The sequence below is a fragment of the Syngnathus scovelli genome, chromosome 19, assembly GCF_024217435.2.
Source record: "Syngnathus scovelli strain Florida chromosome 19, RoL_Ssco_1.2, whole genome shotgun sequence".
Taxonomy (NCBI): Eukaryota; Metazoa; Chordata; class Actinopteri; order Syngnathiformes; family Syngnathidae; genus Syngnathus; species Syngnathus scovelli.
Genome location: NC_090865.1, coordinates 1,592,264 through 1,615,511, shown reverse-complemented (window position 1 = coordinate 1,615,511; position 23,248 = coordinate 1,592,264). Strand labels below are relative to the sequence as shown.

General features: G+C 46.6%; 1 protein-coding gene across 4 annotated transcripts; it reads right to left on the bottom strand.

Annotated features, from left to right (window-relative positions):
- Positions 1-4,316: 4,316 nt before the first annotated feature.
- fam135b (family with sequence similarity 135 member B) lies at positions 4,317-21,775 on the bottom strand. Of its 4 annotated transcripts, none has more exons than XM_049750655.1 (20): positions 21,725-21,775; positions 19,865-19,961; positions 19,332-19,411; positions 17,316-17,458; positions 16,414-16,484; positions 16,176-16,349; positions 15,979-16,105; positions 14,642-14,801; positions 14,504-14,553; positions 14,285-14,440; positions 13,744-13,817; positions 13,516-13,670; positions 11,954-13,454; positions 11,710-11,876; positions 11,535-11,626; positions 11,366-11,463; positions 6,227-6,378; positions 6,020-6,130; positions 5,826-5,939; positions 4,317-5,766 (listed from the first exon to the last, which is right to left on the bottom strand). In XM_049750655.1, the coding sequence occupies exons 2-20, from the start codon at positions 19,939-19,941 to the stop codon at positions 5,561-5,563; spliced, it is 3,708 nt and encodes a 1,235-aa protein (XP_049606612.1). In that variant the 5' UTR covers positions 19,942-19,961; positions 21,725-21,775; the 3' UTR covers positions 4,317-5,560. The 4 variants fall into 4 exon arrangements, with proteins under 4 accessions (XP_049606612.1, XP_049606615.1, XP_049606614.1 ...); XM_049750658.1 differs by having other exon boundaries at positions 13,516-13,664; XM_049750657.1 differs by having other exon boundaries at positions 14,504-14,550.
- Positions 21,776-23,248: the final 1,473 nt, after the last annotated feature.

The window sequence follows — 23,248 nt, the reverse complement described above, 5'->3', positions numbered from 1 at the left end:
CTCTAACCCTAACTCTAACCCTAACCCTAACCCTAACCCTAAGCCTAACTCTAACTCTAACCCTAACCCTAACCCTAACCCTAACTCTAACCCTAACCCTAACTCTAACCCTAACTCTAACCCTAACCCTAACCCTAACTCTAAATCTAACCCTAACTCTAACTCTAACCCTAACCCTAACTCTAACCCTAACCCTAACTCTAACCCTAACCCTAACTCTAACTCTAACCCTAACTCTAACCCTAACCCTAACCCTAACCCTAACCCTAACTCTAACTCTAACCCTAACCCTAACTCTAACCCTAACTCTAACCCTAACCCTAACCTTAACCCTAACCCTAACTCTAACCCTAACCCTAACTCTAACTCTAACCCTAACTCTAACCCTAACCCTAGCTCTAGCTCTAACCCTAGCTCTAGCTCTAACCCTAACCCTAACCCTAACTCTAACCCTAGCTCTAACCCTAGCTCTAACCCTAACCCTAGCTCTAGCTCTAACCCTAACCCTAACCCTAGCTCTAGCTCTAACCCTAACCCTAGCTCTAACCCTAACCCTAGCTCTAACCCTAACCCTAACCCTAGCTCTAGCTCTAACCCTAACCCTAGCGCTAGCTCTAACCCTAACCCTAGCTCTAACCCTAACCCTAGCTCCAACTCTAGCTCTAACCCTAGCTCTAGCTCTAACCCTAACCATAGCTCTAACCCTAACCCTAGCTCTAACCCTAACCCTAGCTCTAGCTCTAACCCTAACCCTAACCCTAGCCCTAACCGTAGCTCTAACACTAACCCCAGCGGTCTATGGTTATATGTGTTGCAAATTTTCTATGATGACATTTTCAGGTCCCACTGAGATTAGAACCTTCGCTTACATTGTCTGGAACATGTTTGGTTTTATGGACCAGCTCATGAGCCACTGTGGCAAATTTTCTATGACAAAATTCTTAGGTCCCACTGAGATTCGAACCCAGGTTGCTGGGGTGGGAGCTCAGCGCACTTACCACTACACTATGGAACCTTTGCTTACATTGCCTGGAACATGTATGGTTTTATGGATCAGCTCATGAGCCACTGTGGCAAATTTTCTATGACAAAATTCTTAGGTCCCACTGAGATTCGAACCCAGGTTGCTGGGGTGAGAGCTCAGCGCACTAACCACTACACTATGGAACCTTTGCTTACATTGGCTGCAACATGTATGGTTTTATGGATCAGCTCATGAGCCACTGTGGCAAATTTTCTATGACAAAATTCTTAGGTCCCACTGAGATTCGAACCCAGGTTGCTGGGGTGAGAGCTCAGGGCACTAACCACTACACTATGAAACCTTCGCTTACATTGGCTCGAACATGTATGGTTTTATGGACCAGCTCATGAGCCACTGTGGCAAATTCTCTATGACAAAATTCTTAGGTCCCACTGAGATTCGAACCCAGGTTGCTGGGGTGAGAGCTCAGCGCACTAACCACTACACTATGGAACCTTCGCTTACATTGCCTGGAACATGTATGGTTTTATGGATCAGCTCATGAGCCACTGTGGCAAATTTTCTATGACAAAATTCTTAGGTCCCACTGTTATTCGAACCCAGGTTGCTGGGGTGAGAGCTCAGCACACTAACCACTACACTATGGAACCTTCGCTTACAACACCTGGAACGTGTATGGTTTTATGGATCAGCTCATGAGCCACTGTGGCAAATTTTCTATGACAAAATTCTTTGGTCCCACTGAGATTCGAACCCAGGTTGCTGGGGTGAGAGCTCAGCGCACTAACCACTACACTATGGAACCTTCGCTTACATTGGCTGGAACATGTATGGTTTTATGGATCAGCTCATGAGCCACTGTGGCAAATTTTCTATGAAAAAATTCTTAGGTCCCACTGAGATTCGAACCCAGGTTGCTGGGGTGAGAGCTCAGCGGACTAACCACTACACTATGGAACCTTTGCTTACATTGCCTGGAATATGTATGGTTTTATGGAGCAGCTCACGAGCCACTGTGGCAAATTTTCTATGATAAAACTTTTAGGTCCCACTGAGATTCGAACCCAGGTTGCTGGGGTGAGAGCTCAGCATACTAACCACTAGACTATGGAACCGTCGCTTACAACACCTGGAATATGTATGGTTTTATGGATCAGCTCACTAGCAACTGTGGCAAATTTTCTATGATAAAACTTTTAGGTCCCACTGAGATTCGAACCCAGGTTGCTGGGGTGAGAGCTCAGCATACTAACCACTAGACTATGGAACCGTCGCTTACAACACCTGGAATATGTATGGTTTTATGGATCAGCTCACTAGCAACTGTGTTGCAAATGTTCTATGATAAAACTTTTAGGTCCCACTGAGCTTCGAACCCAGGTTGCTGGGGTGAGAGCTCAGCACACGAACCACTACACTATGGAAACGTCACTTACATTACCTGGAGTATGTATGGTTTTATGGAGCAGCTCATAAGCCACTGTGGCAAATTTTCTATGATAAAAGTTTTAGGTCCCACTGAGATTCGAACATGGGTTGCCGGGGTGAGAGCTCAGCACACTAACCACTACACTATGGAACCTTCACTTACAATACCGGGAATATTTATGGTTTTATGGAGCAGCTCACGAGCAACTGTGTTGCAAATTTTCTATGATAAAACTTTTAAGTCCCACTGAGATTCGAACATGGGTTGCCGGGGTGAGAGCTCAGCACACTAACCACTACACTACAGAACCTTCGCTTGCATTACCTGGAACATGTATGGTTTTATGGACCAGCTCATGAGCCACTGTGGTAAATTTTCTATGACAAAATTCTTAGGTCCCACTGAGATTCGAGCCCAGGTTGCTGGGGTGAGAGCTCAGCATACTAACCACTACACTACGGAACCTTCGCTTGCATTACCTGGAACATGTATGGTTTTATGGACCAGCTCATGAGCCACTGTGGCAAATTTTCTATGACAAAATTCTTAGGTCCCACTGAGATTCGAACCCAGGTTGCTGGGGTGAGAGCTCAGCGCACTAACCAGTACACTATGGAACCTTCGCTTACATTACCTGGAACATGTATGGTTTTATGGAACAGCTCAGGAGCAACTGTTGCAAATTTTCTATGATAAAACTATTAGGTCCCACTGAGATTCGAACCCAGGTTGCTGGGGTGAGAGCTCAGCGCACTAACCAATACACTAATGTGAAATTGCAGTAGATATATTGGATAACAATATTGAGGCGTATAGATGCATACACGTTATTTAAAAACGACTAAGTGTTATACTACGATACAAGTGTTTACCAGCTCAGTGGCCTAAGAGGAGAGTGTCCGCCCTGAGAATGGGAGGTCGGGGTTTCAAACCCCGGCCGGGTCATACCAGTGACCATTATAACAATGGTACTCATTTCTTCCCTGCTTGGCACTCAGTGTAAGGGGTTGAAATGGGGCCCCCCCCTGCTGCTCACGATCATTGGGATTTTAACTTATAAAACCAAGATTACCCAAAGAGAAGCATAATCTCCCCGGTTTTGCATTACGGCACATCCCTTCATGCAATAAAGTTAGCTGTGTACCTAATCGAGTGTCCGAGTGACGTCACAGATCCAACAGCCGCCAATCATAAAGTGGGGGTGAGTGTGGTGTCCAAGTGACGTAGGTACCTGTAAATGGCGGTGTACCTAATGGAGTGTCCATGTGATTCCCTCGTTAAGTGCACCTGCGTGAAAAGTTTTAGCTCCTGCAGAACGTGAAAGAAGCTAAAACTTTTCACGCAGGTGCGCTTAACGAGGGTCACTTGGAAAACATATTGGAACGCGGCCCCGAGCGTGGCTCCTGTGACCTTTGACCATGATATCTCCCTAATATTAGGGAAGTAATATTATTTGAATATATTAAATAAGCCAATCACAAAGTGGGGGCGAGGGCTGGTGTGGCACTTTTCACTTTCCGTGAAGCTTTGACCATGATTTTTGATCATTTGATTTATAAAATAAAACAATTAAAAAAGGTTCAGTGTGTGTGTGTGTGGGGGGGGGGGGACGAATCTTTTGAGTGAACTAATTCTAAAGATTCAGTTCACTTAAAAGAACTGGAATGCACATCACCATGGCACAGTATATGCGGGTAAAATGCACAGCTGCCATCTACAGGTCACATTCAGAATGAAGCCCTTCTACTGCAGTTGCGCTCTCTTGCCGGTAGATGGCAATGTCTCCACAGTTTTGCCTGAATGAAGACTTAAGTGGGGTGGGTGCGGTACAAGTTCTTAGACGAGGGCGCCGATTTATTACTATTCCGGTTTCAATCATTTAGCTGAATTACACAAATGGAAAACCTTATGCAAAACAATTTTATTACTGTATCTGTTTAGTTGCACTGTATTGGCACAGACGAAGTAGTTCTCTCTGTACTTTACATATTATACATTTCAAAATAACTTGGAGGAAATAACTACATGGTGCTCACAGTGATGTTAGACTTTGTTTTTTTACATTCATTTAAATACATGAAGGATTTTCCTGACAATGAGAACACCTTTTCACACGCGTGACGGAAAACTGCCCAAGGGGCCTATAATGGACTGGAAAAGGCAATCGGATGATAAAAAAAAAAAGCATTGATCTATCAATTTATCAACTTCCCAAGGATTAGTGGAAACTTGCAATGAAACCTGCAAAGTCAAACAAGACTTCCTTCCAATTGAGGCAGTGATCCAAATGACATCATGAAAACTTCATCAACAACAAAAAACAGAGAATAAATAAATGGACAAATATATTGAGACACCATTCAACAATAGATGAAAATATATCTGTAGCTACAGCTTCCACTTTTCTGAGAAAGACTATCCACAAAAGTTCTCAGTGTGCGTGTGTGTGTTTTGGTGGATTGTAATTGAGGTTGAACTCATCAAACCACTATTTTGGGGATCTTGTGTTGCGCAAATGTTTTTCGTTTTTCGTCTCCTGTCTATTGAATGCATACATTTACAGTGACTCGCCTATAAAAACATTTCAAGTAGTATTGCACACAACGATTAAGTACAAGATTATACTTGCTAAGACGTATCCATTCATGGTTGGGCACATGGATGATATTTCGATTTAGCTCTGTTCATGTTAGCATAGTATATTATCTTAAGTATGTTAAATGACATCCGATCAATACTCTATTTATATAGATCAATAAGTCAGGAGTAAGATGAGACTTTCGGAATGATATTGCCACATAATACTGTCAAGAAAATTAGAGAGGTATGATTAAAGCTACATAACGGGATGTCAAAAAGATATCTTACAGAGATCTTGCATTTGACGCCGACAGATTGTGTGGGTGTTCCTAATAAAGTGGCTACTCGTAATGCTAGTCGAATTCTTTCCACAAAGGGAACGTGGCGCAATTAGCTGAGAAGTTAGTGATAAGGCAAGCATCTCCGCTGGATAGATGTTCCATGTTTATGTTACAATTTGCATGGCTACTAGTCGTCACACTCACGCTAGGTGAGCACAGTCACAAACACGCATCGCTAACGCACAAATACGTATTCACCTCGTTCCTTATGTACATGACAGTATGTTATTTGAAGTAGTCCAGCCCTGCCACTAAGAAGAACTTCTCCAGGAAAAGTTCAGAGTCCAGGACGGCGATGTGGGCGGCTCGGCCGATCAGCGTGTTGGCCGTGTTGGGCAGAGCGTGGAAAACGTTCTGACGGATTAAGCGGCAATCTTTGGCCTCCACGAGAGGCTGCAGAAGGTTGTTGATCATCTCTGTGTACACGGGGCCTGGGAAGGATGACATTTATTTATCATTTTAAAAGTATTATTCTTTGATGGATAAATACCTGTGGTTTTGTCTCTGAGAGCCGTTTTGCACATCTCGATTCGGGCAGAGTGGAAAGGAACGTAACGGTCCTGCGGAGACGCCACCAGCACTACGTTTTTGAAGAACTGGAGCCCTGGTGGAAATAAAAGAGTTGAAAATAACTTCTCACACTCATGATGCAAAATTTCTCAATATGTTTGGTTGCTTTCCTACCCGGTTTCTGACTGAGGAGATAAAGGAATGTCTTCCGTGGGTCCATATTGTCTCTGAAGGTGAGCTGCAGCAAGGATCCCGATTTCTTCAGCTTCTGCATTAACCACAGACCTTAACACACACATAAAGACACAATCCTGTGAAATTATGAGGAGGTAGGAGGACACATGATTGGAGATTCCAAAGCTTCATTCTCGACCGCCTCACCCGTGCTGACCAGCGTGCTGTTGTTGTACAGCGTGCCGAGATGCGGGCCGGACAGCGAGAGGAACGTGTGCAGCCTGGCCAGGTAACAGCGGAAGCGAGGTCTCGTCAGCACCGAGCGGATGATGACGTTCCCCAGGGAGTGTCCGATGAAGCTGAAAAACAATGAAGACATTTCCTTAGCTGTCAATCAAGTGGAAGCATTTTGGCTCTGAATGATAAGAGGCTTTTCATCATTATCAGGTCAAATCTAGGGTTAAGGTTTCAAAGTAGGGTTTCATACTGGAGCTAGGCTTTCAAAGTAGGCTTTAAAGCCAGGCTCAGGGGCTTCAGAGTGGGATTTCATACTGGAGCTAGGCTTTCAAAGTAGGCTTTAAAGCCAGGCTCAGGGGCTTCAGAGTGGGATTTCATACTGGAGCTAGGGTTTCAAAGTAGGCTTTAAAGCCAGGCTCAGGGGCTTCAGAGTGGGATTTCATACTGGAGCTAGGGTTTCAAAGTAGGCTTTAAAGTCAGGCTCAGGGGCTTCAGAGTGGGGTTTCATACTGGAGCTAGGGCTTCAAAGTAGGCTTTAAAGCCAGGCTCAGGGGCTTCAGAGTGGGGTTTCATACTGGAGCTAGGGTTTCAAAGTAGGCTTTAAAGCCAGGCTCAGGGCCTTCAGAGTAGGATTTCATACTGGAGCTAGGGTTTCAAAGTAGGCTTTAAAGCCAGGCTAAGGGGCTTCAGAGTAGGGTTTCATACTGGAGCTAGGCTTTCAAAGTAGGCTTTAAAGCCAGGCTCAGGGGCTTCAGAGTAGGGTTTCATACTGGAGCTAGGCTTTCAAAGTAGGCTTTAAAGCCAGGCTAAGGGGCTTCAGAGTAGGGTTTCATACTGGAGCTAGGCTTTCAAAGTAGGCTTTAAAGTCAGGCTCAGGGGCTTCAGAGTGGGGTTTCATACTGGAGCTAGGGCTTCAAAGTAGGCTTTAAAGCCAGGCTCAGGGGCTTCAGAGTGGGGTTTCATACTGGAGCTAGGGTTTCAAAGTAGGCTTTAAAGCCAGGCTCAGGGGCTTCAGAGTGGGATTTCATACTGGAGCTAGGGTTTCAAAGTAGGCTTTAAAGCCAGGCTAAGGGGCTTCAGAGTAGGGTTTCATACTGGAGCTAGGCTTTCAAAGTAGGCTTTAAAGCCAGGCTAAGGGGCTTCAGAGTAGGGTTTCATACTGGAGCTAGGGTTTCAAAGTAGGCTTTAAAATCAGGCTCAGGGGCTTCAGAGTGGGGTTTCATACTGGAGCTAGGGCTTCAAAGTAGGCTTTAAAGCCAGGCTCAGGGGCTTCAGAGTAGGGTTTCATACTGGAGCTAGGCTTTCAAAGTAGGCTTTAAAGTCAGGCTCAGGGGCTTCAGAGTGGGGTTTCATACTGGAGCTAGGGCTTCAAAGTAGGCTTTAAAGCCAGGCTCAGGGGCTTCAGAGTAGGGTTTCATACTGGAGCTAGGCTTTCAAAGTAGGCTTTAAAGCCAGGCTAAGGGGCTTCAGAGTAGGGTTTCATACTGGAGCTAGGCTTTCAAAGTAGGCTTTAAAGTCAGGCTCAGGGGCTTCAGAGTGGGGTTTCATACTGGAGCTAGGGCTTCAAAGTAGGCTTTAAAGCCAGGCTCAGGGGCTTCAGAGTGGGGTTTCATACTGGAGCTAGGCTTTCAAAGTAGGCTTTAAAGCCAGGCTCAGGGGCTTCAGAGTGGGATTTCATACTGGAGCTAGGGTTTCAAAGTAGGCTTTAAAGTCAGGCTCAGGGGCTTCAGAGTGGGGTTTCATACTGGAGCTAGGGTTTCAAAGTAGGCTTTAAAGCCAGGCTCAGGGGCTTCAGAGTGGGGTTTCATACTGGAGCTAGGCTTTCAAAGTAGGCTTTAAAGCCAGGCTCAGGGGCTTCAGAGTAGGGTTTCATACTGGAGCTAGGCTTTCAAAGTAGGCTTTAAAGCCAGGCAAAGGGGCTTCAGAGTAGGGTTTCATACTGGAGCTAGGCTTTCAAAGTAGGCTTTAAAGTCAGGCTCAGGGGCTTCAGAGTGGGGTTTCATACTGGAGCTAGGGCTTCAAAGTAGGCTTTAAAGCCAGGCTCAGGGGCTTCAGAGTGGGGTTTCATACTGGAGCTAGGGTTTCAAAGTAGGCTTTAAAGCCAGGCTCAGGGCCTTCAGAGTGGGATTTCATACTGGAGCTAGGGTTTCAAAGTAGGCTTTAAAGCCAGGCTAAGGGGCTTCAGAGTAGGGTTTCATACTGGAGCTAGGCTTTCAAAGTAGGCTTTAAAGCCAGGCTCAGGGGCTTCAGAGTAGGGTTTCATACTGGAGCTAGGCTTTCAAAGTAGGCTTTAAAGCCAGGCTAAGGGGCTTCAGAGTAGGGTTTCATACTGGAGCTAGGCTTTCAAAGTAGGCTTTAAAGTCAGGCTCAGGGGCTTCAGAGTGGGGTTTCATACTGGAGCTAGGGCTTCAAAGTAGGCTTTAAAGCCAGGCTCAGGGGCTTCAGAGTGGGGTTTCATACTGGAGCTAGGGTTTCAAAGTAGGCTTTAAAGCCAGGCTCAGGGGCTTCAGAGTGGGATTTCATACTGGAGCTAGGGTTTCAAAGTAGGCTTTAAAGCCAGGCTAAGGGGCTTCAGAGTAGGGTTTCATACTGGAGCTAGGCTTTCAAAGTAGGCTTTAAAGCCAGGCTCAGGGGCTTCAGAGTAGGGTTTCATACTGGAGCTAGGCTTTCAAAGTAGGCTTTAAAGCCAGGCTAAGGGGCTTCAGAGTAGGGTTTCATACTGGAGCTAGGCTTTCAAAGTAGGCTTTAAAGTCAGGCTCAGGGGCTTCAGAGTGGGGTTTCATACTGGAGCTAGGGCTTCAAAGTAGGCTTTAAAGCCAGGCTAAGGGGCTTCAGAGTAGGGTTTCATACTGGAGCTAGGCTTTCAAAGTAGGCTTTAAAGCCAGGCTCAGGGGCTTCATACTGGAGCTAGGGTTTCAAAGTAGGCTTTAAAGCCAGGCTAAGGGGCTTCAGAGTAGGGTTTCATACTGGAGCTAGGGTTTCAAAGTAGGCTTTAAAGCCAGGCTCAGGGGCTTCAGAGTGGGGCTTCATACTGGAGCTAGGGTTTCAAAGTAGGCTTTAAAGTCAGGCTAAGGGGCTTCAGAGTAGGGTTTCATACTGGAGCTAGGCTTTCAAAGTAGGCTTTAAAGCCAGGCTAAGGGGCTTCAGAGTAGGGTTTCATACTGGAGCTAGGGTTTCAAAGTAGGCTTTAAAGCCAGGCTCAGGGGCTTCATACTGGAGCTCGGGTTTCAAAGTAGGCTTTAAAGCCAGGCTCAGGGGCGTCAGAGTAGGGTTTCATACTGGAGCTAGGCTTTCAAAGTAGGCTTTAAAGTCAGGCTCAGGGGCTTCAGAGTGGGGCTTCATACTGGAGCTAGGGTTTCAAAGTAGGCTTTAAAGCCAGGCTCAGGGGCTTCATACTGGAGCTAGGCTTTCAAAGTAGGCTTTAAAGCCAGGCTCAGGGGCTTCATACTCGAGCTAGGGCTTCAAAGTAGGCTTTAAAGTCAGGCTCAGGGGCTTCAGAGTGGGGTTTAATACTGGAGCTAGGGCTTCAAAGTAGGCTTTAAAGCCAGGCTCAGGGGCTTCAGAGTAGGGTTTCATACTGGAGCTAGGCTTTCAAAGTAGGCTTTAAAGCCAGGCTAAGGGGCTTCAGAGTAGGGTTTCATACTGGAGCTAGGCTTTCAAAGTAGGCTTTAAAGTCAGGCTCAGGGGCTTCAGAGTGGGGTTTCATACTGGAGCTAGGGCTTCAAAGTAGGCTTTAAAGCCAGGCTCAGGGGCTTCATACTGGAGCTAGGCTTTCAAAGTAGGCTTTAAAGCCAGGCTCAGGGGCTTCAGAGTAGGGTTTCATACTGGAGCTAGGGTTTCAAAGTAGGCTTTAAAGTCAGGCTCATGGGCTTCAGAGTGGGGTTTCATACTGGAGCTAGGGTTTCAAAGTAGGCTTTAAAGCCAGGCTCAGGGGCTTCAGAGTGGGGTTTCATACTGGAGCTAGGGTTTCAAAGTAGGCTTTAAAGCCAGGCTCAGGGGCTTCAGAGTAGGGTTTCATACTGGAGCTAGGCTTTCAAAGTAGGCTTTAAAGCCAGGCTCAGGGGCTTCATACTGGAGCTAGGGTTTCAAAGTAGGCTTTAAAGCCAGGCTAAGGGGCTTCAGAGTAGGGTTTCATACTGGAGCTAGGGTTTCAAAGTAGGCTTTAAAGCCAGGCTCAGGGGCTTCAGAGTGGGATTTCATACTGGAGCTAGGGCTTCAAAGTAGGCTTTAAAGCCAGGCTAAGGGGCTTCAGAGTAGGGTTTCATACTGGAGCTAGGCTTTCAAAGTAGGCTTTAAAGTCAGGCTCAGGGGCTTCAGAGTGGGGTTTCATACTGGAGCTAGGGTTTCAAAGTAGGCTTTAAAGCCAGGCTCAGGGCCTTCAGAGTGGGGTTTCATACTGGAGCTAGGGTTTCAAAGTAGGCTTTAAAGCCAGGCTCAGGGGCTTCAGAGTAGGGTTTCATACTGGAGCTAGGCTTTCAAAGTAGGCTTTAAAGCCAGGCTAAGGGGCTCTAGAGTAGGGTTTCATACTGGAGCTAGGCTTTCAAAGTAGGCTTTAAAGTCAGGCTCAGGGGCTTCAGAGTGGGGTTTCATACTGGAGCTAGGGCTTCAAAGTAGGCTTTAAAGCCAGGCTCAGGGGCTTCAGAGTGGGGTTTCATACTGGAGCTAGGGTTTCAAAGTAGGCTTTAAAGCCAGGCTCAGGGGCTTCAGAGTGGGATTTCATACTGGAGCTAGGGTTTCAAAGTAGGGTTTAAAGCCAGGCTAAGGGGCTTCAGAGTAGGGTTTCATACTGGAGCTAGGCTTTCAAAGTAGGTTTTAAAGCAAGGCTCAGGGGCTTCAGAGTAGGGTTTCATACTGGAGCTAGGCTTTCAAAGTAGGCTTTAAAGCCAGGCTCAGGGGCTTCATACTGGAGCTAGGGTTTCAAAGTAGGCTTTAAAGCCAGGCTCAGGGGCTTCAGAGTAGGGTTTCATACTGGAGTTAGTGTTTCAAAGTAGGGTTTAAAACTAGGGTTAGGGTTTCAAAGTAGGGTTTCATACTACAATAATTATCTTCATACTCATTATCTAAATATCTGTAGTTGAGGAGTACCTAATATTGTGCCTGCAAACTGACCTTATTCTGCCGATGGTGAGATTGTACAACTGGATGTGTTGAATAATCTCATCCAGCAATCTGTCCGTCATGGTGTCAAAATCAGCAAACGTGTCAGTCTGCAAAGAAAAAAAACATTTCCCGTTTTATTTTTTTATTCAAATCCACCTGACTTCATCTCCAAATGTACCTGGTTCCTTTCCGACATGAGAAAGTCCAGCCGGGATCCCGGCAGGCCTAACTCAATGAACGTCTTCACCAGGCGAAGGTCTGCGCTATTTCCTGGAAACAAAATAAAAAATCAAATCAGGCACAATATCAGAATTCGTTTGACAAGCAGAGATAGAAAATGACTCGGCTCTCACCATCTAGGCCGTGCACGCACACCACCAAGTGTATGCCGTCGTCAAATTCCTCGTCGTCCTCCTCGGGGGGGAAGTAGGGCAGGTCGGACGCTAACAGAGGGAGGTCGCTATATAGGCCGCCTTGGAAGCTCATCCCTTTAAAAAGCTCCTCTTTGGCTTTGAAGAAACTGGATGTGGGAAGCAAATCAGTCTATTGGCAGAATGTTAGAAAAATAAAAACAAATGCATTCAAAAAAAAACTAACCTCAGCATCCGTTCGTTGGCCTGGTGGTCAATGCCGAGCTGGTTGGCTAACGTCGGGGAGATGATACCGAACGAGCCCAGCGGCTGATTGGTAATAGGTGAGGTAGTCGGGCGAGTGGACATGCCGTTCATGGACGGAGAGTCTTTTAAAACACTAGAAAAGGGCAGGCAAGTAGGCGCGCACGACACCGACATGTTCACCACCTCCACCATCTTCTTATTGACGAAGGCCAGGCCCGAGTTGGGCGCCTTGGAGGCTTTCGTGGGCTCATCGGCGGCTTCGTTCTGGCTGGCCGGTATCCCGTTGTGAGTCATCTCGTCGGAGCCTTGCCAAGGTTGCGAGGAATCAACTTGGTTATGAGTCTCATCAATGTTGATGACACTCGGCTGCCCCGTTGAGTTTTTATGAGCACTTAACTGGTGTCCACCGAGTGCTTCCAAAGCGGCAAGATGTACATCCTCCACAGAGACACTCACCCCGCCGATGAGATGATTTACATTCGGAACCGGACCACCGGGGCCCTCCGCGGACTCGCAATTTAACGCCGAGCTGGATTTGTGAGCGGCTGAAAGGTTTTGAGGATGATTTGCCATTTCAGAACTTGCGTCGAAAATGGCCGATTCCGACGGCTCCGAGTTCAAAGAAAAATGGGTTTGCTGTTCTAAACGACTTGAAGCATCCTGAATTTGAGTCCCGCGCTCTTCCTCGTTGTCGTCCGGGCTACTGATCTGCGGCGCGGACATGGATTTGGTTAGTTTGCCGCCGTGGCTCTGCTCCCGTTCGTCCTCGTAAGGCAACGAGCTGATGGACGTCAACGAGGCCTGTATACCTCCGCTGGGAATGCTACCGTTGCTCTCCATCTGCAGGCCCTCCAAGGAGCTTCGGAGAACCGGGTGACGGAGGGCTTTCTGCCGGCGAATTTCCCGTTGGCTGGAAAAATCCAAAGGGGGCGGAGCCCGCAGCACCGCTTCCAGGGGCCACGCCACGGAGCTGGGCTCGCTCTCGATACCAGAGTCTGAAATGACAGAGGATGAGCGCTTTATGATCTTCGAGATGACCGGGCCTCCTCGATGGGGCGCCTCCTTTGCCAGAGCGCCGGGAGAGGAAGATGAAAAAGAAGGCGTGGAGACCACGGGGGTGCTAACTGGAGCGTCCTCACTGTTTTGGCTAAGGTTGTCCTTTGAGGTATCATCGGGGTTGATGGCATCTTCTGGAACAAGAACTACTTCTGTTGGATGAGAATGGAGATCTGCTGAGCTTTCCTCAACTGATGAGATGTCCTTGGGCTCTGCTACCGGTCCATCTATTCTTTCCTCCATTGGGATAATATCCTGAGAAAGTCTGCTTTGCTTTCCTATGAGCGACACATAGGTGGTCAAATCCATACAGTCGTCACTATCCGAAGGATCATGGGAGACTTCGAAGCATTTGGCCCTCAGAGCGCTTAGGCGAGCGTCCGAGTCGGCGTGATCGTCAGATGTCGTCGCGTGGGGCGCCACATCTGTAAAGACAAAATTGTCATGACACTTCTAGAGCAAATCCGACAAACACATTTTGTTTACCTTTTGGAGCAAACTCCACATATCGGTCCTCAAAGATGATGGGAAGGCTGTTCCAGTCTCCATCAATGTCCAGGCACTCGACAGGTAATGGAGGCATTTTGGCCAAGTAGTCTGAAGAGCGTACTTCTGCGGCAATCTGGCCTTGTCTGCTGATTCTTGCCACGTACAAATAATCATCTCATCAAGAGGCTCATCCAAATGAGTTTTTTTTCTGCTTCCTATACTTACAGCTCCTCTTGAAATAGCAGCGCTGTCTCTTTGGGGTGCTCTGTGAAGAAATATGCCTCCGAAAATCTCCTCACCTATGAGAAAGAAAATATGGAGCTGAGCTGTAATTAGGGGCTGATGATTGTGTCATTCCTTCATTTCCAGGACAAGACTTCTTGCCCAAGGAAAATGCGTTAATTGAAATTCCACTGACGTGTGAAAGCTTGCCAGCATCCCGCCACAACGGGGTACTTCAAAAAGCAAAGCAAACATGTTGATTACTTTCAGACAAACGCAACAAAGCACAATCGCCCCACCGAGAGAGACGCAGCCAACAAGCCTTACGATTCATTTTAAATGGGACGCTGATTACGCAGCACTTGCCGCTGAAGATAGAACGACTTGTCGGCAAAATTCCATTTAAGGTGTGCAAGTCTGAAGGCTTTTTTGCACAATTACTGGATAACCAAAAAAGATTGGAAAAAAAAATGCAACTGCTCAGATATAAATAAAGCCATCAAATTTAAAATTCTAAAAAAAAAGAATTCCTGTTGCCTCTCACCCTGAGCGTGTGATGCTCCTGAGCCAAGTAGGAGAGGACGTGCGGGTTGAGCACGGCCGATTCCAGAAAGCCACTCCACAGAGTGCTCAGCTGCGTGCAGAGGTGGCCCACGTCCGTGCTGATCTGCTCGGCCACCTTCTCGTGGCCCTCTTGCAGCTGGCGTGGACACAACGTATCATGTCTCAAAAGTGACATTTCCCTTTTCCGACACTCACATACCTGTAACTCTATTGCGAGCTGATTTAGCGTCTCTTCCACTTGCAGGACTTCTGAGTAGAAATGAGTGTCATCAAAATATTTCAATAAAATTATAATAATCTGTTGACCTCCATTAGATCTTTTTCCAACTTTGCTCACCTGTGTCCAGTGGCATCTGCTGGAGTTGCGGCACTTCCTTCATCAACGCAGTGCAATAGCTGTTGAGCGCAGCGTGCGCCGCCAGCAGAAGGCGACAGAGTCTTCTGTGCCAAGTGTGCGCTCTCTGCAGGCAGTCCTCACTGGGCACATAAAAGCTCCCCTGGGGAGAGAAGAGGCAAATGTCAGCCGCTTTGTAGGTCAGTCGTGCCACGTGCAAGAAAGGCTTGTGACGCCCGGTGACTGCACTCCTGTTAAATGTGGACCTTCTTGCACGTTAGCAAAGTCATGGTCATTACGTGGGAGATCAAAAAGGACGGGAGAAAATAAAAAACGGCTCTTAAACACAGCCTGCCAGGACATGGACTGTTTTTGAGCCACTCGCCGCCGAAACACACATCTCGATTAGCGTCAGGATGTCTGCCTGGCACAGAACCAAATATAAAAAGTCATTTAGATTTATCATTTGGAGGAGCCTTCATATCTGATATCTCCTTGACCAGAGCTGCTTTCTGTGATGTTTTTGCTCTGCCATCCAAACAAAAAAGAAAAAATGGCTCATGCCTGGCGTTTGTGCGGACATACTGTAATTTTCCCTTTCGGCTCCCTCTCATCATACCTGCATGCGCTCTGTAATCGTAGCAGCTCAGTATCACAAAACCAGGAAGGAACATCTGTATGTTTACTTTCATAATTCACTTTACCTATAAGCAGTGTGACAGGCGGCCATGTTTTTGTTTGAACTAGTCATTATCCAAGAAACATAGTTTTGGGTTGGACTGACAAAAATTGGCTTTGCGCCATTTGACTATATAAAGTTGAGCGAGTGGGAAAGCTTTTTCACCTGCAGCGACGTGGCGCTTGAGAGTAAAAACTCATTACGGGGATCAAAAGAAGACATCTCAGCACCACCCCTGCCTCCCTCCTTCCTTCCCTCCCTCCCTTCCTCTTCCTGGTCCTGGTCTCGAGCTTATTAAAGTGGCCAGCCAGGGGTGGGAATAAAAGCAAGATGGGGTCGCTCATTAAGATTTACAATGGAGAGACGGTGACGTCAGAAGGAACACGAGTTACCAGTTTCAAAAACTGAAACCGTACAGTTGTCAATTTAGTTATTAGTGGAACCCAGTTTGTGGGTTGGACCTACAAAAAAAAAAGTCTGTTTGCTGAACTCATCATCTGAGTTTTAAACCTTGTAATCTGCTTTTTGAGCTTCACGTGACCAATCCCGAGGATGACACACATCCAAGTCTGAGCAACGCTATGGTGACCCGAACCAAATCCGGCAAACGGATCATCTCCTACGTCAACAAGGGATAACATTCACTCTTCCCGCGTCATACCTCGGAGATGATGGGCTTGCAGTAGCCCGCTCCCATGACGAGGTTTTCCACAGAGATGGCAGCTGGCTCGGCGGTGCTCTCCGCCGAGCCTCTTCCCAGCCAGGAGCCCTTCCCCGTGCGAGCAAAGCTGGACGGAGAAGATACAAAGTATGTCCGAGAAGATCACATGTGAAGAACATCCGTATCCTTTGTGCTACCTGATCAGAGGCTGATGTAAGGCAACCAGTGAGGCGTGGATGGACACGGAAATGACGGACAGGTGGAAGTAGTCGAACATGACGGGAACGTGGTGATGCAAGCCTCTCTGCGGGTGGAAGTGCAGGTTGAGGGTTCGACTGCTGATCAAAGGGACCGAGATGATGTCGGCCAACCTGGGAAAGGAAGCGATCGATCAGGATGACGACGATTGTCAAAATCGCCCGTGACAACGCCTACTGTTGCTCGTTGTCGGTGAAGTGAAGATCCAGCTTCAACTGGAAGTCCACCTCGCCGAGGGCCTCCTCCAGCTACAAAGACAAGAACATTGAGATGATTCCCATCGTGCGGTAAATCCGGGATCAAACCTGATCTGTCTTTCAAAGCATTTTTTAATCATGTTCTCTCCGGCTTGCAAATGTGTCTTGCCTATCATGTGACGTCCTACGTGTCTTCTAATCTTATGCAAAGTAAGAGAATTAAAGCAACACCGAATCAAAGGTGCCAAAACAAACGAGCATGAAAGAGAACTAATGGAGTCTTTTGAAGGTCGGCCGTGTTAATAGATTTGCACGGCGGCGGCGGTGAGAGCACGTCCCCTGCTGCGTCCCAAACAACAGCAAAGGCGGCCATTTTTCCTCATGGCCATCGATCAGGCGCGGATGCCAATAAGGCGGGGAAACGAGGGGCTATTTTGGTCTGCGTTATCTCCGGATATGAGCCCAACGCAGATAACCTCCGGAAGGTTAATGAGCCCAGAGCCTTTGGGAGATCTCGCCGCTGACACCCGGCGTGCCGTTACGTCATTTCATGTCTGGCAAAAAAAAGTCGACTTTGTAATTCAACCAATGTTTTTTTTAATAATTAATATCCACATCAAGTTCCAATGTGCACATCCCTTCTGCAAATACGATTTTGCGCACGTCACCTTCACGCTGACGCAGAATGCTAAATGATGCGAGGAAGCAAACGATGCACAAAACGAGTTGGAAATGTGGCTCTGCGGGAACATGACTCGCACCGCACATAACCAGATGCACAACTTTTCAGTTAGACGGCCACAGTTTCACAATCTAATAAGGTGACACACAAAATAAAAAAAAATGTACGTGGGTGCACGAAATGTCACCGCCGTGACTCACCCGCTCTCCATCCAGCAGCAGATGCACTTTGAAGACCATGCTGTCGTTGACAGCGATATCCTCGTTCCTGTAAAGGATCTGGAAGATCCGGCTGAACACGACGCCGTCGTACACCCCCGGGGAGCTGAAGCTGCATTCGCCTGCTGGGCGACAACATGGCATACATTACAACACAAGCGGCGACGTGACAGGATGTCGCTGTACATATGCAAATGTGTCCCGTTGGATGTTTGATGTATATTTCAAATGCTGCACTTCAAGGTTGCGCTGGATCATAAATCAAACATTTAATTTAGCTAGGTGCAAGGATCAAAACGGCACACATCTTGTTGCACTGTATCCGAAATGAAACATTTATTTTCATTTATTTGCAGGGATCAAAACGGCACACATCTTCCCCACGATATGCTCTCTTGTCTGGTCTCGTGCTATTTTCACACAAGCAGCATGGGCATCCAGCTGCGAGGCCCGAGAGGCCTTTGAAACGTCCCGCAGAGACGGTGTGCCTGTTTGGGTCTTAAAGGCTGCCTCTCTCCACGGGTGGCGGTGGGGGGAAGGCTCGCTCCTGATAATGCCGCCGCCGCCGCCGCCGCCGCTCCCTGTAGCATCAAACGGCCTCAAAGCTGACGAGTGGGAGTGTGTGACTCGTGTCAAAGACTTGTTGGATGTGTGAAGGAGACCCGAGTGCTGGACTGAAAAAAATGATGTGTTGGGCTCGTTTTAGACTGCGATTGAAATGCAAGATTGTTTTCCAGACTTACTTAAATTTTCGAGTTATGTACCCGGCCAGAATCGACAAGTAGGCTGCTATTTAGCAACTTAGAGGTGACAAAACACTTTCCAAATGAAACATTTATTTTTCAGAGAGTACCACTGATTTAAAACAATAAATAAAAATTGTGACGTTCAAAGCCAGCTCGCCATTAATTTTAAACAGCCTCTTTCAACTAATTCAGACCAGGCCGAAACACTAATGAACGCCGACGGCGGCTTTTAAACATGTTAAAAGCCATCAAGACATCCGTCAATCAAAACAACACAATATCCTTACATTTGGGAAGTAACGTGTCACACATCAAACGCTTATTGCATAATGAGCCGCTTCCGTCTGTACACGTTTTGGGGCGTTATCACATCCTGCACTTTAAAACTTGCTCAAATGCCCCTAAGCTTTAGTCACAGTCATTCTGTGCCTGAAATAATCTGCTTAGCGCCTCCGGTATGCTACATCTGCTGTGTATTAGTGTGTGTGAGTGTGTGTGTCCTAACAATAACCCCCCCCAAAACTCTCAGCGTACAATTGCTCTTCGTGATCCCGCTTTGAAAAATCATCATTGCGAGTGAACGGTCGTCGTTAAACGCTTCAGTTGAGTGTTTGACGCAATCCGTCACGCTCGTCTGGGGCACAATAATAAGTAAAATGTCAAGCGTGCACGTTGAGAGCGATCGCTGGAAGGGATTATTTCCTGGTGGTGTGTATGCCCCGCCCACCTACCCACCCACTCTCTTTTTGCAATCAGCCTGCGAGGTGAGCGGCCTTAATTCGTGACCTTGTGAAAGTGTGGCAAATTTGTCTTTTTTTTTTTTCCATTCCTCTCTGCTCAATCCTTTCTTGTCCTCTAAAGAACAACCTCTTTTTTTGTAAGAGCCAGATTCCCACTATCTGCCAAACACACACACACACACTCGCCAGTCCGGGGAAGCTAAAAATAACCGTGATTCCTGTGAATCATTATTGTCAGTGAATCGGCTTCCTGGATCGCTGAGGAAGCAGATTGCAAGGCTGTGGAAGGCTAAAAAAAAAAAAAAAAAAGATGTCAAGTATGTAAATCGAGCGTGCGTGATTGTATTTCACGTTTGTATAGAGGAGGAAGTCATTATGGGAAAATACTTGAATGAACATCGATTGCCAGCGGGAAGCGATCGAGCAGCCATTTTGCTCGTGGAACTCAGACATATTGTTATTTATGTTCTATTTGTTGTTTATATTGATTTTTAATTTAAATTGGCACTCACCTGCATTGTCTTGCGCCGTCACTATTAACCTGTGGAGCACGCGAGGGGAAACCTTCAACCCCGTTCGGACTTGGTAGAACCTGATGGAACATATTTGTGCACATATGTAACAAAAACAAGTACAAGTTTTTGGCTACATGAATCCAAAAATAATTCAAAATGGCTTCTTTACAGGGCAGCCCAGCCGATGGGAATCAAGAAGAGCAAATTAAAATCGATATCGCTTTACGTCTCAGCTCTCTCTCTCCGGGGACACATTGGACAATTAAGGAGAGCAAAATGTGGCTGTAAAGATAATCATCACATCAGTGCTGCAATGACAACAATTCCAAAGATGAAAGCTTTGACAGAGGCAAGTACACAAATCGCTTTTCGGACAGTCAATAGATACATAATAGATGTTAATGGCATCACTCGGGTCAATACCAGTTAAGAGTAAAACACAGAGATGCAAATAGTCCATCTTGTTTTGGTGATTGTCGAAACGAACCCATTGCATTTTCTCAATTATTTAATAGCTTTAAATTTCTTACCCTCTCTGAAAAAGATCCACATTGTGAAACTTGTGCAACTCTATGGAAAACTCCAACGTTCCCTGAACTTCAGACATGATATCATCCCAGTCATCACCTGTCAAGAGAAGATGCAACAACAATGACATCATGATTAGTTACAATTAAAATTCTAAAAATATCCTCAGTGTATGACATACAGCCCGCGGCTTAACTGGCACAAACACAGCATGTTTGCTTTCTCTTTAACCAACAATGTCTGGATCTCATTTGGACAAAAGACTCAAATGTGTAGACGTGAATCAGCTCTTCCACTCACGGAAAAGAAAAAAAAAAAAACATGCAGACATTTTATATGGATTGTGGAAATATACCAAAGCAGAAAAAAAAAACCTGGTTTCTCTAAATGTGCCGACTCTGCACTTGTTTTGACAATGACGGGCACGTGCAGCTTCCAAGAACAGAAGCTTTGGGGTTCAAAGAGAATACTTTGCCATTTAATTCCTTCACTTCTCAATAATTCTACCGCCTCCTCTCTCAAGAAACAAGTCGAGTGGGCACGGAGCGGTACGTTGAACATTGTGTACCTACTTGCCGTCTTGCCTCCTTAAAACAATCTATCTTTGTCATGTGCTTATTACATAACGCCGGCACACACAGGCAAGGCAGACGTCAGCGATTTTATTAATAGGCGTAGCTTGAAAATTCATCAATCGGCTAATTATGTCAGTGCAGAGCCCGGCGCTGACAACAAGAGAGGCCCTCGAATGACGACATGAGAAAGTATCTTATGTCATTTCGTGAGCTGCAAATCTATCATAAGTTTTTTTTTTTTTTTTTGCAATCTATGCCTGATTGTTTTTCTGCAGAAAAAAGCCATGTAGTTCCCAGAAAAGCCGAAACAATGTGTCCTTGGCAGGAAAACACTGAGCCAGAAATCATGTGATGTCATAATCTTTGCAGAAACACACACACACGACCCCGATGGTGGCGTATTAAGCTCTTAGCCGCTGTCTGGACATGTATGTTTTGTACGTCACGTGTCATCGGCATCACCGGGCAAAAATCGATTCTTTACTGTGGCGAAGGAATGTAATAAGGTGAACATTTTTGCACCCGCCTCTTTGCAAACTTGTTGGTGTGCTCTTCCATCTGTCATGTGCTAAGCTAGGCATGACACTGACTATTTGTTCTCCCGCCTGTTGCGACGCAGCCACACCATCTCGTGCTCTCCTGCTCTGCTGTTGCAGTCACATGAGGGAACGCAACACCAAACCTGCTTATCTACAAGGCACACGTGTGGCAGTGCTGATGTTTAAAACGGTGCAAAACTAATTATATGGCTTTAAATGTGGGTCATAAAGGCCTTTTTTTAAATTACTTTTTATTTTTTATTTTAGACAAGGCTATGGCTTGTGACGATATCGTAGCTCCTCCCTCTTCTTAAGCATTGCCCCGAAATGGCACTAAGTGAATAACAGACCAATTAGTGAATTTGTCAACACCAAACTGTGCACTGATATACTTTATCTAATAAAGTAGGATCTACTTTCAAGCCTTGGCGGAGGTCAAGGCCTGTTTGCTCGTCCGCACGCAAACATTCCGGTGCAGATTTTGTTTCCCATGTTCTAGTTTGGGCATATTCCCAAAGTACTTTATTTGAACTTCTAGTTTGATGACTTGACTTCTCCTCATCTCAACAGTGATGCATTTAAGTGAAAGTTAAACACGGACAAGCGGTCATCCAAAATAGCACCTCGTGATGCTCACTGAGTATCAACATCATTGTCTATACTAAGACCTTTCACGTCTGCTCGGTACTGTCCGAACCCGCACGCGTGCACGCAACGATTCGGCCGGAGCAAAGTCCGACGTGCTTACCTTAACAGTGATCCAGGAAGTGAGACGATCCACAGAGTTAATGCAGATGGATGCGCTCCTGTGCAATGTTTATATCTCCGTTTGCAGGACTACGACGGCTGCTGCTGCCGCTGCTGCTGCTGCTGCTGTTGCCATGGTTATTCATCCAGACCCTGCGTGTACTGCAGTCCCCCCCACTTTCCCTCTCCCGCGCGTGCTCTATCGCTCTTCATCAATCCATGTCTCTCCAATCCACATGGCGGAGAGGAGGAGGATGATGGTGGTGGGGGGGGGATGCCAAATTTGGGCGTCTGTTGCTTAATCCGCCTTCGCCCTCCGGCATCCAGTCCACTGGCTTCTGCGAGCGTACGGCTGCGGTATTAATAGTAAAGCGTGCAGACGCGGCGACGTGTGTGTGTGAGCGCTCGTGTCCTGCTGCTGCACTCTCGCACGGCGCGGCCAGCCGGCCAACCAGCCGGCTGACATCAGAGCCAGCCCACTAAAAGCTGAAGTGAGCCTTCAAATGAGGAAAAAGGATAAATCATGTGTTGATGCAACCTGCAAAAGATCAACACAATAGATTAGTGGCGGAAAGAAATCATTTGCCTAACCTTGGGTTAAAGTAACCCAATGTTCTCATTATGATGATGCATGTCTGAAACGGCATCCATGCTGAGTTCAAGGGCGGTCAGTGCAAGTGACGGCTATGGAAGCACTTGTCAATTCATGTCAGGCTACAAGAAGATGAATTTTAAACACACAGTAGCTTTAAAATGTACCAGACAATTTAATCAAATATCAAAAGGTCACTGACGCTTGGGAAAAAAAGCACGAAAAGTCGTGAGTACAACTGCGTAAGGTCACAACCACCTTTGGAACTGTCTATCCACAGTCAGGGATGAATAGATAGATACTTTTTAAAGCAAGATCATTAAATAGCATTTGAGTTATTTCATTATTTAATCATTTCATTTTCCAGCCCTGGTGTAAGACTTCAACAACCCGGACCGGCGGCGTAGGAAAATAGACAGACGGACGCAAGATGGATCGATAAACAACACATTTAATTTGATAGATGAAATGATTGCGCTGTTCCTTTAAGGTGCGTTAGCGGCCCTCCCTCCCTCCCTCCCATCTTCACCTTGCTTTTAAAATGCCAAAGTCAATCGTAGCTTTTCGCACATGGCATTCTGCCATCGGCTTGGAGCACTCTTGATTAAGGATGGAAGCGCTATTGATTTTTTTTTTCCCCCCAAATGTCCGCCGTACTATTAGGACGAAAAAGCCTGTCTGAATTTTCAAAGCGGTTCGGCCGCAAGGACGCCGACATCCAGGTCATCCAAGAGTAATAAAACGGAAGACTTTCAATCACATTTGAATATTGAAGCTAGACTTAGCACCATCATTCCATCACTGACCTGGATGCAGTAACAACTTGTAGATGTTTCCGTGTGCTCCAACTATTGTGACTTTGACATTTACAAGGGAAGATCCAGCTGGAGTCCAGCTCCAGGGCGGGGCTGCTTACATCCACAGGTCATGAGT